General features: G+C 42.2%; 1 protein-coding gene across 3 annotated transcripts in view; it reads right to left on the bottom strand.

Moving 5' to 3' along the window:
* Positions 1-15,487, bottom strand: part of PITPNA (phosphatidylinositol transfer protein alpha) — a 26,219-nt gene extending 10,732 nt beyond the window's left edge. Inside the window, exons 1-4 of one of the 3 annotated variants that reach the window (XM_075168760.1) lie at positions 15,373-15,487; positions 10,041-10,071; positions 4,328-4,473; positions 3,632-3,731 (exon numbers count right to left, since the gene is read on the bottom strand). In XM_075168760.1, coding sequence (XP_075024861.1) covers positions 3,632-3,731; positions 4,328-4,473; positions 10,041-10,071; positions 15,373-15,392 — 297 coding nt within the window. In that variant the 5' untranslated portion in view covers positions 15,393-15,487. Of the gene's footprint in view, positions 1-3,631; positions 3,732-4,327; positions 4,474-10,040; positions 10,072-10,336; positions 10,496-15,372 lie in introns of those variants that run through there. The other 2 variants (XM_075168761.1, XM_075168759.1) reach the window with 2 other exon arrangements.
* Positions 15,488-18,101: the final 2,614 nt, after the last annotated feature.

Here is an 18,101-nt window from a genome sequence, read left to right as displayed (position 1 = left end):
CCAGCTAACTTCACCCCCTTCTCCTCTGGAAATTCTCAGACTTGGAGAAACTCAGAGGAGCAGCAATTAATTATGTACTGCCACTTCTGCTCTTTGGACTCCAGCCAGCTGGATGAGAAGATGGAATAAGTATGTTCAGCTGACGGCATTTTACCAATCCTTTCTCAGCTTGCAGATAAGAAACCTCTCTGTAGTTCTGAAGCAAACACATGCTGGATTTCAGGCCAGTGCAGACCTCATCACTCCTGCACACAGTAACCAGACCCTCTGCATCTCTACTGCTCATGGTAACTAAACTCCTTGGATAGTAAGGCTCAATTATTCAACACAGAAAAGCAATTAAAGATCCTGTAACAGTCAGCATCTGTTCTACCTGAGCCATCAGCGTATATTAGCAATTCTACTCTAAGAATAAGGATGTCTGAAGCTAGAGTCGAACTTTGCTGGTCTGTTCTGAAGTTTAACATGAGGGCTCTACTAAGAAGCAGTTTTGTTTTAAAGGTACTATTACAATTTGTGAGTTTCTAACCCAACACCCTGTAGACAGTACCATCCCTTATCACCTATCATGCACATCCAGCTACCTTAATTGCCTACTGCTGAGCCTTGGACTGCTCTAAACCCCTAACAAATTGAAAATTGCTTTTTACAGCGATTTACAGATGGCTAATTATTTAGACTGACATGTTGGGGTGGAGGGAGAGAACAAGCAAGCAGAGCTGAGGCTAATTTTTAAAAGGCTGAATTTCATCTCAAAGAAATTTCATTATTTCTGCAAGAAGGAGTTTTTTCCTGCTAGTCCATACAAAACACTGAATAAACCAGTGGTAATTATAAAACAGAGCCTTCCTATCTTCCCGTGACAAACTGCTTTTCCATGACTATGCACCATGACTATGCAGCTGCCTTAAAACAGGTTCCTTCACCTTCCTAATTTCTTCTCTGTGGGGAAGACTCCTCATTTGTAAAGCAAACAAATTAATCTCTTTAGAAACGTCCATTAAAACTTAGATGCTCAGCTTGCTACAAATTACGGCCTGCAACTGAGGCAACAGCAGCAACTCCTACACATTTCAGCTGCAGTTATAACTTCTCAATTTCTTGACATTTGGCCACAGGCATCTCATGCTGACACCCAGAAGAGTGGAACACCCAAACTGCTTTTCTAAAAACATTTAAGCGACATTAATATTTAAGTCAGACTGCAGAAGAGAACCGAGAACACTGTTCTCTTGGCATCAGCCCACAGTTATAACTATTAGGCAATCCTCACTTCATTTTTACTGTAGAAGTCGTAAATGCATACAACGACAATCTCATTTACAGTTCATACTCTCAAAGGAGCAAAGCAAGGCTTCCATTTAAAGTACATGAAAACAACACATTACAGCACAAACAAGTGTGCAGAATTGCAGGAAGTTATAAGCTAAGCATTTAAATTCCCTCAACGTTCAGTACTTCTTTGATGATGGTATATAATATGCGTATTAAAGTAATAATTGAGCTTTTCAGAGGAGATATAGGGAAATGTAAGAAGGATAATCTCGTATAATTAAAAAAGAGTACCATGATGCACAATTAGCTAAAAGTACTGCTTTATTCAAACTTAAAAGGCTCTATGTGATAGCTGGTATACAAGTAAGCAGCGCTCCAGAGAGCAGCACTCTAACATCACCTTGGTGCAGGAGGGCACAGGCAGAAGTACCTCCAACTCCTACAGAGTCAAACCGGGTTTAGTTCTTACTGGGTCCCTGGCTCTTAAGTTTCAAACTCTAGCGAGAGGACTGAAAGCCAGCATGGCATTGTATGTTGCGCAAAGATTCACATGAGGCCATCCAAGTCTTCTCACGTACGACCAAAATATCCGAGCGTGTCCCAAAGTAACATGATAATGCACAAGGCAGCCTACACCACATACATGGGTTCTTCCCTCCTGCCCAGTATTAGCAAGTGAAGGTTTCAGCAACTTTTTCTGAGCTTTTCTTGATTCACGTCAGGCTGGCAGATTCTCTAAACAGATTTGTCAGCCTCCGCATAAAAATTGCCTTCTGCTCCAACCCCCACAACAAAGCACTTTCTATCTCATATTATGTTGGTGTTTATTACAGTTGAGGATTTTTTTTTTTGTTATGTTATCATTTCTAGCATACCAAAATCTGAAATTTCTTTGACTGTGTTGGAAAGTCTTGTACTTGATTTTAGTATCACATTATTTCCACTAAAGTAGAATGGTAGCAGTGTGTAACTGAAAGACAAGCAGCTAAAAGTGACAAAACAAGCTAACTCCATACCTTTGTTCGAGAAATTGGTGGAGAAGAAAAACAGGAGGACGATATAGCTAGGCATTATGTCTAACAAAACCTACTGGAGTCAACTTAGTCAGATCTGTTTCCACAATTTAAAGAATTAATGAAAGAACTGTTTGCGTTTAAACCAGTTCAGTGTACTTAACATGGAAATAAACGAGACATTTACTAGCTAATTTAAGTAATATGCAGCAAGAAGCCTGCATAAAATTGAGAAACATAGATTGTAAATAACTTTGTTCCAGCATCCTGAATTATGTGACACATTAAAAACTTATTCTGCAGTTGATGTTGACAGTATCTGAATTTTGTATTTGAAATATCCATTCCACTAGCTGCATGTAATTTCACGTACTGAAGTAATGTTGTCCTCCCCTACTGCAAAGCTTTTTCCTTCTTTTAAAACACTTTATTTAAAATTCTCTTAAGTAAATTGTTGAAAAATAACTTTTTTTATATTGAGTTTCAAGAACAGTTGGAATTTTTAAGTTTACAGTTCCCATAGCAACTGTACCACTACCAATAGCAGAAAATGTATTCTTCAAAGATACAAACAGCATAAAACACAGCCAAAAATACTATATAAGTTCGGAGGCAGAGTCAAATTTGCAGTTCCTACAGCAACAAAGACCAGAAAAATAGTAGTGGTTAAACATTGTGGCTGATAACTTCAGCGAGTAAATAAAATACTAAACACTCCTGTAGAAAATGAGTTTGTCATTATTTCACCACTTTGCACAGCTTCCAGAGCCTCACTCCAGACTTTAGAGATGGATTCACTTTACGCTTGTTGGATGAGACTTAGATATCTGTGTCAAGCCCCCAACCCAGAAGCAACTGTAGCATTACCTGTTCAACCTCCACTAACCTTGGATATCGCAATTGAGCAAATATCAATCGCATAACACTGCTGCTCCCATCAGACTGCACTAAGCAAGAGGCAACCAAGATCTTCCCTCTTCCCCTCTTGCATCGTCCATTTGTTTTCCCCACCAGGCTATGCTGCGCTTGAGTACATAAAATCGTCCCTCATACATTCATTTCACTAGTGTTACACATCTGTTTTCTTTAGTAGGACTAACATCCTTTTCTTGGTCTGTTCTTTTCCGCTGTCATTCATTAGCAGCACATCAGACAAGGGCATTTCTTTTAACTCCACAGCACTATATTTTGCTTTTCCTGATCACAGAAGGGGCTTAGAGAACAGAAATCTAAGGTAAGAGCTGAAACAGCTTCCCTACTGGTTGCCTCCTTCATTATCCCCTCCTACCCTTTCCCCTGCCCCCAAGAAACCAAAAAGCCAGCAACCCACAGTCCTTCCCCACGCACTCACCAGTTCTGCAGTAGGGATAGGCATTCCATGCTTTTTCATGTATATTCAGAGCTCCCTCAGGGGCGAGCATTCTCACAAATGTTGGCACTTTGCTGCAGAATTTGGAAATAGGAAGGCAGGCATTGATAAGAACTACATGTAACCGCAGCTATGGCCCAGACACTCTGAGACCGGCAGAATATCACCTGAAATGCAGATGCTAGAGTCTTGCACATGTGCACATTGGTGGAACTGGTGGGGTTCTCCCCAACCCCAGTACGATGATTTCCAGAGACTGCTGAATTGGACACATTAATCTAAACCTTCTTTACATAATAAAAGGAAAGAGAAAAAGAAGGAAAAAAAAAAAAGGAGGCTGAAAACAGGTTGAAATCTAGGAGGCATTTTGCTCTTTAGCCAAATTCAAGTATCAAAATATTGGGTAACAATCATATTTGATTTGAAAAGCTCAGAGCCAGATTTTCTTGGGACAGCCGCCACGCTTGCAGGGGCGGATAGGTGTACCAGTGATGCTCACTTCCAGCTGTACCATGTGCCAGCTGCTGTTATACTCCTGTCTTACCTCCATCTCTTTCAGCCTTTACTTAATCTGTGATTTACGGAATAACTGCAACCCCACTGCATCTTCCTCCAGTTCCTCTTGCCCAAGGAACCTTGCCCGACTCTGGGAATAAAATGTTTCACATACCTCTGTAAGTGGTAGATCTTGTGTGTGTACTGCCCACGCTCTCCATCTCTTTCGTAGGGTTCATTCACCAGGACCTCCACTCCTTCACCTCCACCAGTTTCATTTTTACTGGCTTCTGCCACAGAATACAGCTGTCCCACTTGATACTAAAGAAGTTAAAGACACATTATTGTGATAGCTATAATTTAGCAGAACTAATAACTTTACCAGAAGAAGCCAAGGATAAATTTATTATCTGGGGAGAAGGCAGAGAAAAGGACATCCACTTGTGTGTCCAGATAAACAGTTCATTTAATTTCACTTTGATATAGAAAGCTTGAGTGGTAGTTGGGAGGAAAGCACTGCCAATAGGATAGTTGCCTTTAACCCTTAAATCTCAAGCTCCAAATCAACACAAATTGAGGAGAAAATAAAAGAGATTAAAGGAGCATCAGGACAACATTTAAAGAAAATGCAGGAGACCTCAGGAGGCATACAGTAGCAAAATCCATTGTTTTTCAATCTTTCTGCCACACAGATGTCCCAATTGTTCAGGTCAAATGGAGAATAACGCACTGCCAGTCCTAAATTAATAAGCATACAGTACTTTAACCAGAAGAATCCCAAAGAACTTCACATGAAGTTTTTTGACAAAATAGCAGCATTGTTTCCCAGGAGCCACTCAAACTACTTCATATTATAGAATCTCTTTCGTAAGAAGCATGCCCAAATGTTTCACAGGGAAGAGCAGAGGAAAATCAAGAATATGAGCAAAACAGAACATTCTTCTCTGCAGAAGATATGAAGACTAATACACTCTTGCCTCTGGTAGCTAAAAAAGGGGATGCAGAGCTCAAAAGAACTATGATCAAATGAAGGAAATTCACACAGGCCTCTGAGGCGAAATTAGATGAGCAGACAAGGTTTGAGGACAAAGAAGCTAAAGCACTAAGTCAAAAGGAAGTGTTCAAACTCCACAGAGTTAAGTCTTCAGAACGGAAAGCGAGCAAAACAGCAACTGTTGCCAAAGGCAGTACAGAAAGGCAGTCTGAAAGGGTAATCCACAAAGCGTTAGGCATCAGAAGTGCAACGATTAAAAAAAAAAACCACCAAAACCCCAAAACATAACTACAAAGCAATGGAACACTGTTTAGGCCTTCTTCCTTCTCCCCAGCCTAGGGCTGTGCATCATAATCAGAAATAGCACTTACCACTCTCAATACTGAAACCCAGGCTGGAAAAGTGGAATACTGCTCAGAGGTGACAGCCCAGAAATACTTCACTGGGCTGGTACATCTTCAGCAATGAAGGAAGATTTCTACAGTGGTTAAATTTTGTTGTCAGAGCATCCAAAGTAAAAACCGTACCCAAGCTCTATGGTGTTTTGTACCATCTGGTGCTAACAAAGACCAAGAAAACATTTATTCCTATTGGAAGAGTAGTAGGTGGTAAGCGAAAGTAATAAGGCTAGATGTCCTGGCCTCAGTTAATCTGGGGCAGGGCAAAAAGCATACCAGAGGGATTTAAACAAATGCTCTATACAGTCTCAAGTTCAACACATAGGCATACTAAGTAAGCCTGACTACCTGTTAGACTATCCGTGAAAACAAAACAAAACAAACAGCCATCCAGTAAAAGTAATCTATAAGAAAAGCAATCTACACACCACTTCCAAGCTAAGAGCAACAGCTCTGCTGGTTCTCTCCAGAAAGTACTGGCCCAGGTTACACAAGGACCCCTCACTTGGCTGGACAGTTGCTGCACCGTCACCAGCAGATTGGGTTTCAGTCTGGATTTTGGGCTGCAATACAGCTCTCTGCCTTCTGACATTTCATACACTGCATTGCTTTCCTTATGACTCCCTACAGATGACCCACACAAAACAGAATACTCACCTCCCTCCAGAAGAGCAAAACATGAGAGCTGTGAAATCTTAGATGTGAGTTGATTTAGTGGAGTAAGAGCCACATGTACACTCATAGAGAAGAGAACTTATCATGAGTTTGGCAACTATAGCATTAGAGGTGAGGACTGAATGGCTTTGACTGCTTTGCAGCAAGTCTCACAACAGGTCTCCAGGGGCACAAACTAATTCCTCTTAGTAACAGTCTCTCATTCATTCCTTCTCCCTTTTAAATATGTGGGTCAAAGTTCAGACACTAAGGATAAGCCCTTTGGTTTGGCATCTTCACCATTTAATCTTCCCTGTTATTTCTGATCCTTTAATCGCATTGATAAAAGAGGAAAAGGCCCAAATAAAACTGTCCCAATGAACAAATCCCACAGCATCTGCCTGCAAAAGTTCACAGAAAAACAGATTCTGGCTCGATGAAGTCCTAAGTGTCAGGCAGACCCATCCCTGCAGACCTGAGAGCTCCTGAAAAGCTTCTTTTCTTCCGCAGGAAGTTATCCCTCTTGACCTGTGCCACAACACCTCTTCTACAGCTGACAGCATATCTTCATTACACCAAACTTCTTTCAGAAGGCTGATCTCAATGTAGCCATCTTCAGAAGTTATTCTCCTGAAAGCAGCCTTGAACACAATTAATAAATAAGAGTCCTTTGTGTCTGGCAAGCTCCTTCCCATGTGAGAGGAACAAAGAGGCAGCACAGAAAGTGTACACACAGCTCTAATCCATACCAGCATTTCAAAGGAGCAGCTGGCAAGACACCCACACAGCCGCTCAAGTCCACGCTCTCAAAGTTGGCATTGTGCAATGTGATGTTGGTCAGAGTACAAGAGTAAAGGTTAGCACCTAAGGCTTTTTTCTTTTTGCTTCCTGCAGTGCGACAATGTATAAAACAACACAGGAGTGCAGCTTGCAGCCTGCACTTGAGCAGGACCACGTTTTGGCAGAGTTTCCTAGTAGAAGACAGTCTGCTACAGTCTAACTCCTACATCCCAGCCTTCAAGTTTTAGTCATCACCAGGGCTTCTCCTCCACCGTTTTGTTCCCATCTTAGCAGTTACTTGTCTAACTATTCAGCGTTGATCTCTTTATTCATCAAGTCACATCTCCCCAGTGTCTTCCTGATTCACTGGTTTTCTCTTGAATTCCGTATTATTGGTTAAGCTCCATTTGCTATGGGTGAGGGGACTGAACACAGAATCCCCGGCATATCACAGAACGACACAGAAGACTCCCTCAGCCCTATTACAATGCCTCAAAGTCACAATTAATTTAATTCTCTATCTTACGCATTGGCATCAGACTTTTGGCAGCAATTTACATGCTGAAGGCGTGAAGTCTTAAGGCTTCCGAGCAAAAATTCCCCATATTAAAGTGAAATCAGAAGTCCGCTTGCTAGCCAGAGATGCTTAATGAGCAGCTACATGGTCAAGAGCCACAACAAGTCTCCAGAGCCCTATTTAAGAGTTTTGCGCACAAGGAAATCCTTGAAAGCAATGAAGTTGTAACAGCTGTTTTGTAGTACAGACAGCAGTGTAGAGACGGAGTGATGCACAGATGTGTCAGCATCTTTCCACACAGGAAGGGGGATGAAGCAATACACAAACTTAAAGCAGTCATCCTTTCATAACCTTTCCTCTTAATCATACCTTTAAAACTACCATATCACATAACTATATATGCAAAGCTAAGCGAACTTTAGAACTCTTTCTGCTTAGGGAACTGTTTCCTGAAATCTGGCCTATCACATGAGAACCACCAGACCTTGAAAAGGGGCATCATTCAGGGGACATGGTGACAATATGCAAGTTTGGGGAGAAATTAACATTGGTCAAGTTGGCAACCTATCCACAATCCAAGCACGTTAAGGTGTTCTCTCTAGTATTTTTCTTCCTTCTCTTCTAATGATGTTTATTTGCTCTTCACTTTATAAACTTTTGAGTAGGTTACTCAACTCTCTGGAACTCTTCCGATCCAGAGGAGAGGAATACACCTTCTTAAACAGATGACCCCAGGGCATCCTCAGACAAGGAGGCTGCTAGAGACCGACAGATTTACATACCGCCCAAACCTCAGTTTTCCACACAGGCAGCCTACACACAAGGCTCAAACATGCCTGGCACTGAACAGCCAGCCAGGGAGGGAAAAGAACATAGCGGTGGACTCACTTTAACTGGATGAAGGTTAATCCTAGTATCAGAGAACTCAGAAAAACCCTGTGCTGGGTTCCATCCAATCTAACCCCCTCAAAGAAACAATCTGTATACTGATGCTTTGACTTTCTCTTTACACAGCTTGATACCCAGGAGGCATATCACTACCAGGCAGGGCTCCTGCTATTCATGCTAAGGTCTTCCATTTATTGAGCTCTGGAGTACCTTACCATTTACCCATAACTCTCTCTAACTTGCAAGTTTGCATCTATTGCTTACTTGCTAAAGCTTATCATCTTAGTCCCTGCTTTGTCAAGGACTTCCCCACACAAGTAGCACTCAGGCACAATAAAAGATCCAAACATACCTAACTCTAATACTTTAGTCAGACTTCTGTTAAAACTGCTTGAAACAGATTCATGCAGAAAGCATATCATCTACAGGTAAGGAGTAAGCAACAGACAGACTTTTGGCATTAACAGTCTCGTTAACATAGTACATAGACCTAAACCCACTCTCTGATCAGAGGCCTAGGCTTTCCGTCTGCCTGTCACAGCAGACTGATCCACAGGAACAAGGAACTCAGCTTAGACATTGCTTTTCTTTTACTAGCCAGTCTCATGGCTGCAGGAATGCACTACACCAAGTTCCAAAGTGTGCTCTGTCAAAGGAGTAGAGAGTTATAAAAGGGATATGCTTAAAACAGTGCTGCCATGATCTGGCTCACCACTGTCTCTGCCACAGTAGCTGCTATATTCAGGGGATAGAAAAATGAACAAGAGTGCTGTTATCGCAGCTCTCCCTAAGAGTTAGAACAAGCCCTTGATCACAGCTCACAAACCAAAGGCTTACGGCCAAGGATCACAAGAAAAAAAAATACATCTAGAAGAAGAAATCTACTACAGAAATGCTATAGACTCAGTAATTTCAATTACTCATCTACCTTGCTAGTATGAACATTAAAAAATTGAAAGTGTTTATATGGTCAGATTCTCTGCAAGAGTGCTGTTCAGTGCAGAAGGGAGGAAGGAAAGGTAAGCTGCAACTCCCACAGAAAATAGCAGGGAATCAGCCACCAACTTTGCACAGCTATTCCATGGCCAGTTTGGCAATCAAAATGACCGTCTCCATTATAGACTAAAACGCTTCTCTCAATTAGAGCTTTACCTAAACAAAAAGAAAGTTTTCTTTCTGCAAAAGCTAGAGAAGACAGGTCTTAAAGAGTCCTAAGTAAGATATACACAATCTTTCTTTGCTATACCAGCCTTACAAATCAGAAGAAATTGATGCTCTTTGTCTAAGAGTTTAAAACAAAAGAGTTCCAGCAAAACACAGTTTAAAGGGTAATTTAAACTTGTACTTGTAAAGCTTCCTCTTTATGTTAAAAAAAAAAAAAAGAGAGAACAATAGTATTAATCAAAAGGAAACTGCACTTTAGAACAGTCTGACAAGTCAAGATTTGTAATCAACACATCTGAAAGTAGTTTATTGGAGAGGCTTAAAGAAATTCAATTATTTGGTCAAAATGATGGTGAATGAGTAACAGCACACAGAGGTCCTGAAGACAGCTATATCCTTCTCTTGCATTTTCCAGTTTTTTTTCATACAAGCTGCTTTGATCTCAAGTTTATTTACAGTCCTAATCAAAGCAAGCAACAAGAAAAAGACTTACCTCCTCCACAGACACAGGCAGGATAACACGGCTGAAAGGGAATACAGAAACAGAAAGTTAACAAATATCCTTACAGCTGCAAAATTTACATGACATATTCCTCACAGCAACGGCTACACAGCTCTCCTCCCTCCCCAATACCCCAGCATTCACCTAGTGCTAGCATCCCTAGCACTTACGCTGTAGTCCCAAGACTATACAATAGCCTCAAAGAGAATCAATACATGATATAATATAATTGCAATCCTATACTAAAAGTGTATAATTCTCATAGACCCTTACTGGTAATATCTTACCAGCCTACAAATCTACAGAGCATCAAAACAGTTGCATGTTCCTTCTCACCACATCAACAGTCACATCTTATTTCTCGTCAAGTTGTTGTAGAGCGTTGCTACGTGCTTCAACAATTTTGCAGAGATCTGTGATAGTCACAAGCCATTGCAAGATTTGTTTAAATGTCCCACCCAGTAGGAAACAACACTAAATAGAGAACTATTCGGAAGGCTTTCTCAGAGCTGACTGAGAGGGAAGGTGTTGCCATTTCTATACGAGTCACTTTTTTTTAACATTGTGGTTTCCTGAATGCTTCTTAGAATCAACCGACTAGACTACAGAGCAAAAACTGCCAGAAATCACACTGAGATTTTTTTTGAAAAAGACAAGAATAAAACTGAATTTAAAACTGATAAAGATGCATGCACGTTAAGGCCTTTAAAAATATTATATATATCCCAAAAACTACATTTTTATTTGACCTCTGCTTTCAGTAAGGATGATGTTGAAATAAGGAACCAAAGCAAGAAACAGATATGAAATGGATACGGCTACTGTGGGTGGAAGAATTCCCAGTTCTTTGGGAATTAGTCTCAAAGAAATTAGGATATAATGGGATCAGCAAAAAATCCTCTTTATTAATAAACTCATTTTAAAAAGCAATGCTAGTGAAAATTGCATTTTTTTCTATGATAGAGGAATGTTACCAATAAAATACCACAGGACAAACTGTAAGAGGGGCAAAAGTTTACAGATTATGCAAGATTACTTATGACAGCAATGCTTTATGCTGGCTGCAAAGTACTGCAGAAAGAGCTACTGAGAATTGCAGATGAAGTTCAATGTCAATAAAAGCAGAACAATGCACGATAGGCACTCGTTTTCCCCAAACACATGGGGTTAATGAACTCCAAATTAGTATTGCCAACAAATATCTTGGTGTCCTTATGGAAAAGCATCTGGAAACACCAGCTCAGCAGCAATTCAAAAGTAAATATAACATCAGAAATTGAAACACCATACATACACACAAAAAGACAGTTATGCCACTATAATCTCTCATGCATCAACATCTTGAATATTGCACATAGTTCTGGTCACCTCATCTCAAAGAAGATACAGAATAAGTGAAGGAAGGCAAAAAAGATGATCGGAGATGGGAAAAAGCTTCTGTGTGAGAAGAAAGCAGTTAGACTAGGCTTTTCAGCTTGGAAGAAAAAACAGCTAAAGGGTTAAGATACGGTAGACCATTAGGGAGTCATGAATGGTGTGAAAAAGTGAATGGAGAAGGAACAATGACTATGTCTTGCAACAGAACAACTCAGGACAGAATAAAAATCACTAGGCAGCAGATTTAAGACCAATCAAGTGTACTTCTTTACATCATGCGTACTTAAGTTATGGGATTCCTTGCTAAACACAAGAAGTATAAGCAATTTTAAAATGGGATTTGATCAATTTGTGGAAGTCCGTATGCCACTTACTGGTAGGATATACTGAACAACAATCATTCTACTCGCTATTTATATATTGTTTCCTAAAAATATCTGCTAGAAGGCAAGATGGAAGAGGACGTTTGGTCCAATTCAGTATGGTATTCCTTACATAAGGGAGGTGGAAAAAAAAAAAAAAGGATTTCCATAGGTAGACCATGCCATCAAGCATGACAGCATGACATTAGGTCAGTTAACTGGATAAAACTGCAGTAAGAATGAAAAGAGGGATAGGATGATAAGAAAAGGTGAAAGACGAAGAAACGGGAAAGAAACAATGGCTTTGGAATGGAGTTCAAATATTTTTCTTTAGAAAATCTAGTGTAAAAAGATTGATGTAAGCTAATGAAATTCCGTTTAGGAAACTGGAAGACACTAGATCTGAATATTATCTTAGAGTTAAATGTTCATGAACGGAGAAACAGAAACAGAAAGAAGTTAAATAGTTTACAATTCATTCTAGCAAACAAAGAATGCGGGGGATGACTAACACTTATAGGTAGTCAAGTGATAAAGAAGGAGGAGGGAAGACTACTCAAGAGGATCCAGAGGAAAAGCTTCGCAGGAGCAGCAACAGGAACAAAGACTCCTAACTTTGGGACAGAACTTGATCAACTTATGAGAAATTATACGATGTGCTTGCCTGCCATATCAAAGGCCTGAAAATGAAGAACACTTAAGATCCCTCCTAGATTAAAATCTGCCTCAAATGACAGCAGAGGGAAGTACAGCTGCAGAGAAGGTCAGTGTCATTATCGTCACTTCACAGGAAAGGGAAGTGAGTCTCTACACTCTGATTCTCCTCAAGGTCTTCCGATGCAGTTTAAATCAAAATAGGGAGAGCAAGCAAGACCTCAACCAGCATTTACAAACCCTGCAACCAAAAAAATACAATCAAACAAACGAACAAAACCCATGCAGCTTATCAGTAGCATGGATAGGTAAAAATGAAAGATAAGTCTGAAAGACTGATAGGACATCAAATAAAAACGTTAAAGCTATCGCTGCATAACCATCAGTACAAGAAACTGTACAGAAAAGATGATACAGATTGTCTGACAATAAAAGATGTGACATCAGGTTTTTGTTATATTGCTCTATTTCTGTAACAGCTCCTAAAATACCTATGGGGCACATAATACCCATTTGATTTAGTAGGGAGGATGTGACAAGGGGTCACAGAGATGGAGGAATAATCTGCTCAGATGACATGCAGTTACAGCTCATTTATATCTTTACCACCTACACTAGGTAGGCAGTAAGGTACCTGTATGCAGTGTTGGGGCAAGCAGAACCAATAAAACAATAATAGCAAAGTACTTCAAATATCCAGGTCACATCAAAACAAGTAGTTTCTATATGCCTTAAACAACTGCTTCCTGGAAGATGAGATTTAGTCAAAAACCATCTCAAATAGCATGTAAAACGGGCAACTTCCACATACAACATCAAGGAAGATTTATATCAGCACCAATACAGTGACACAACTCAGAATGTGCAACTGTTAGAGCTAGTTGGGAATCCCAGGAAGTCAAAAATAAATGCTAATTTCTAAAGTACAGTAGCAACCTTGACTGTCCTTAGAGCCACATATGTCTTAATAAAAACACAAAGAAGGGAAGAAAAGAAACAGGACAATATAGCCAATGACAAGACTTAAAAGGTATGGTGACCCTTCTGAAAATTGAAATGGAAACCTGTAAAAGAAACAAATTTAGTAATTCTGGTCTTTTAATCTTTAGTCTTAACATTTACACTTCACATTTTGTTTCTGGAACAGGCACAGTGAAAGACCAGTAGATATGTTGATTTGGTGAGGTAAATGTTAATATCAAGTAAAATGACTTTTGGAAGTGATGCTTATCCAAACGAATTTTTCATACTCTCAGAAATCTGAAAATTCAAGTACATACGTTCACATCTTTATGAGACGCCCTGGCAAGTGAGCTTTACTGCAGTACAGGGCAAGAGATTGTAAGCAGAAGCATGAAAAAGATACATGAATGCAAACAGAAATAAACCAGACAAGTGCTGTAAGAGGAAAAGCACATTAACCAACTAAATTAATAGGAAAATATCAATGAAACAGATGTTATAGAAGAACAAGTTGATTATCTTTTCATGTACCTGAAACTAAGCACTTAGCCCAGGTTTGTCTCTGCTATCCAGTTTAACACTACAGAAGGTAACGGTGTCTCTATGTTACAAAGACCAGCTCTGCTGCTGCTTTTAAATTCTACACCCCTGTTGTTGGATACTAATAGCAAGTGTTTAAGGATTGGTGAAAAAAAATAATCAAGATTAAAGATGACTACAATGATCAACATAGTTTTAATATTTAAATCCACACCATGGTCCATGATCTGGCAAAGTAATTGCTATAAGGAGGACGCTGTCATGCAGGTAAACGTGTCCAAGAGAAGACCTGAAAACCCACTTTATCATTGGGATCACAGCTATCTTCTATAAGGGGGAAAAAAAAAGAAAAAAAAAGCTTCTTCCATCAGTCAAAAGAAGTTTAAAATGATAGAATGCACTTAACTTAAGACTGCACTTAAGTTAACCTTAGGAATTCAGGAAAGAAATATGTGCAGGAGTATGCAGGGCTTGAAGACACCTAGCCAAAGTGCACCGGTCCAAAAGAGCGTACCACGTTAGCAAGCATAAAGCAGCTGAACGAAAGACTACGAAAAGTGATGTGACTAATAGTTACACACACGCACACACTCACGACAGATCGTCCAGCCTGTTTTCCACTCCTTCTTCCCCATTATGGGGCAGAAAAACCGCAGCAGCCTCAGGGACAGCAAAGAACTCCAAGGTGAGGTTTCCATATCAAAAAATATTTTGGAGCTATCTTATTTCTGCCACATTCACTCTTGTTGGAGTCTCTAGTTAGAAATTACACAGCTAAAGGAGAGGAAAGGGATCAAAACCAGGCTCGCCACTCAGCCCTGTTACAACCAGAGGGGGGCAAGATGCCGCTGCCTCCCACAGACACCGCTGTGCGCTGACCCGACGGCTCCCGGCCGGGGTGCCAGCCCAGCTCCCGACTCCGGCAAGGCCCTTAGCGCCATCAGTCCCCCCCCGGGCCACCGGGAACACCCGCCCCTCCTCCAGTCCGGAGCCGGCGGCGACGACAAGGGGCCGGGGAGGCCATGCGGGGCACAAATGGGGCCACCCGCCGCAGGGCTCCCCAAGCCGCTCCGGCCGGGCACCGGAGAGCCGCAGCGGTGGTGCGCAGAGGGGGACAGGGGGAGGCCGGTGCCCGCCGGTTGCCCAAGCGGAGGGTGCCGCTGGCAGCCGCCGGCTCCCGAGGCGCCCCCACCCCGCCGCCACCGTGACCTTCACTCCCGCCCCCACCGGCGCCGCGGCCCTCACACAGCGCTCCCCCCTCCCTCTCCGCGGCCCGACGCCGGCCGCAGTGCAGGGCAAGGCCGGGCCGCCCCCCGCGGCTGGTCACCGCGCCAGGCCCGGGCGAAGCGCCGCCGGGAGCGGACGGGGGTGACCGGGGCACAGCCGGAGGGGTGAAGGGGACCGGGGGCCAAGCTCCCCGCACTCACTATTCCTTGATGAGCACCATGGCGGCGCCGCCGCGCGCCTCCCGCCCGGGCCGGCCCCGCTGAAGGTGACAGGCGCCTCCCGGCCGCTCCGCTGGACCGCGCCGCACCGGGACGGGGGGGGAGGCCGGGGCGGCGGGAGCAGGGGCGGGGCGTTTCTGCGGCAACGGCTGCGTCACGGCGCCACGCAGGCGTCCTTACCTCAGCAGCGCGCGCGCGCGCGCGCGCGCCGCGAGCGGGAGGACGTTGACCGCGGGGTGAGGGCGGGGGAGCGGGCGCGAGACTTTCCCGCCCTCCGCGCGCTCCCGCCGCTGTTCCCCCTCAGCCCGGCCTGAGGGAGACGCGCTCCCCAGCGCTGACACCCACAGACTGGCTCCGCGGGGTTTGTGGCGCGTTTAGTCAGCGACTAAAAGCCCCGCTCTTTTCGGAGGGTGGGGAGGAGGGCTGAGAAACGACGTGGGTATTAACGCAAATAGCTAGGGGATCAGTCAAGGCGGCAGTCAGATAGGGTAAGTGTGTCATCTGGGAATGGGGCTCCACCTCGTCACGATTTACAGCGTTTTCAAGTCCTCCTTCGTTTTCAGTACTATCTCCGAGCAGCAGCCACCCGGGCTGTAATTTGCATTAAGAATAACCCCAGGTACTTAAAAAACCCTTTTATGTGACCTGTACTCAATAAAAAACAGCTAAAGAGCACTAGTTTTAATACTTTGTCACTGGAATCACAGAACAAGGATTGTCTTTATTTGATTGGAAAAATAAAACGCCATACATTCAGCATCACTAAGCTCAGGCGTGGATAACTGAGATGTGCAGCTTCCCCATTGACACCCTGCGTCTCTCCTGTAGCATTCCCGTCCAAGGCCACAGTTGTTCCATCTTTCATTATTTGCTACTAGTTCACCCTGTCTAACTCAGCTTGATCTCCTTCTCAACCTGCTGTCTACATAAAAGTTAAGAGATTAACTTTTTTTCCCTGAGCTACAGATTAATTAAAATCTGGCTGTTAGCTCCTAACCTAAAGAAAAAGTCAAGGAAACATTGAACGTGCAGCCAAGCAATGTGGCAGATGATACTGTGTAAAGCATTCATGCTTACGCAGTCTCGTTAGGAACCAAGCAATACCTTTATTATGTTCAGCCTCAAAAAGAAAACTAATGATTAACTTAATACCACATTTATTTTTAGATAGTACTGCAAGAGTGCACATCACCTTACAAACACAGAGAAGATGACACAGGCCTGCCACGAGGAGCTTACAATTCAACTTTGACAAACACTACCAAAAAAATTTTGTGAACAGGAAGAGGTGGGGGAGGCTAATGCTGTCAGGTTAAAGAGAGGGGGCTTTCTGAAAACAGCGGTTGTCCCAGGAATAAAAAGCGAGTGACAGAGGGTCAGGAGTGACAAGCAGCAGTAGGAAGGATGACAACATAGAGCACAGGACACTTGATAAAAACAGATTGTGCAGAGACAGGCTGAGCAGCACAGGTAGAAAACCAAGGATCTGTAGGGTTTATAATTAACATGTAAGAATACATCTATGTAATACAACATTGTTTCAGCTACTCCAAAGAAGGTAACATTGTGAAATACAAATCAGAAGTGGCTTTTTTTTTTTTTTTAATTTAAAAAAAACCCAGTCCCTTCCCATCAGGAATCCTACTGTAATACTAGTTTCCATTATGAATACTTTGCACTTCTAAACTGGGAAGTAGGGAATACCAAAAGCTCTGCAGATGCAGAAAAGACTCAAAGGGGAAAAAAAAAAGTAACAAAACTTGTAGTTTTAAAGATTGCATTCTTTTTACCCTACAGTATCGGCTTTATATTTTGTGGCATATTTTCCAAATTCATCAGCCTGTCAAGAGAGAAATCTACTTTAAAACATTTTAGTGATTTACTGACTTTTTTAAAATCTCATGATCCTACAATTTTCTTTTGTAGACAGAGCATGAAGAGGCCAGGCTTTGGTGCGGGAGTTAAACATTTCAATCGCTGTAGCAGCATTGCAGTTAAGTTGGAGTCTCAGCAAGTTTTGCTCTTTCCGCCCCCCCCAGACATCTGTGTCCAGTTTCATCTCAAGGATCCAGATGCTCTATGACAGTAACTGGATACAGTTCTAAGTGTCCTATTAAGCAAAACAGCACAGATTTTCTCTGCTACTTTTGATAGCATCGCTGCATTAGTGCTATAAAGACTGTGTTGATGGGGCTTAGGTACTGACAGATTAGTGAAAGGAAAAAGGTGTCATCCCTCCCTTCCCCACTCTGTTAATTTTTTGATATTTTATTTTAAATACGGCTGCATATTAAATCCATGTGACAGTCTGCAGAGGCCAGGAGCAGTGTTTCCAGAAGGTGCAATCACCTTTACACAGCAACACCCTTGACTCTGAGGGCTCCTACAACCAGCAAGTACTCACAGATCAGGTTTCTGCTTTCATACTTCATTCGGCTGGGGATGCCTCTACAGAGGAGATGAGGTCTTTCCCATGACCAACCTCCTTGTACTTCTCATATGGATGAGGGTAAGGGGGTACAAGGGCCATAAAAAAAACCCCTACAAATTCTAGCATTTAGGAATTATGAAAGTAGTTAAACACATTGACCTGTATTTGAGCTATACAGGTAAATACATTATTGACATAAATTGATGAGGCTCTCTAGCCTTTGATAGCCCATTTATTTTTTCCACAAGGTGGCTCATGCACATAGAAGAGTGCATCAGGA

Source organism: Calonectris borealis, chromosome 19 (assembly GCF_964195595.1).
Source record: "Calonectris borealis chromosome 19, bCalBor7.hap1.2, whole genome shotgun sequence".
Classification (NCBI taxonomy): Eukaryota; Metazoa; Chordata; class Aves; order Procellariiformes; family Procellariidae; genus Calonectris; species Calonectris borealis.
This window is presented reverse-complemented; position numbering and strand designations above follow the sequence as displayed.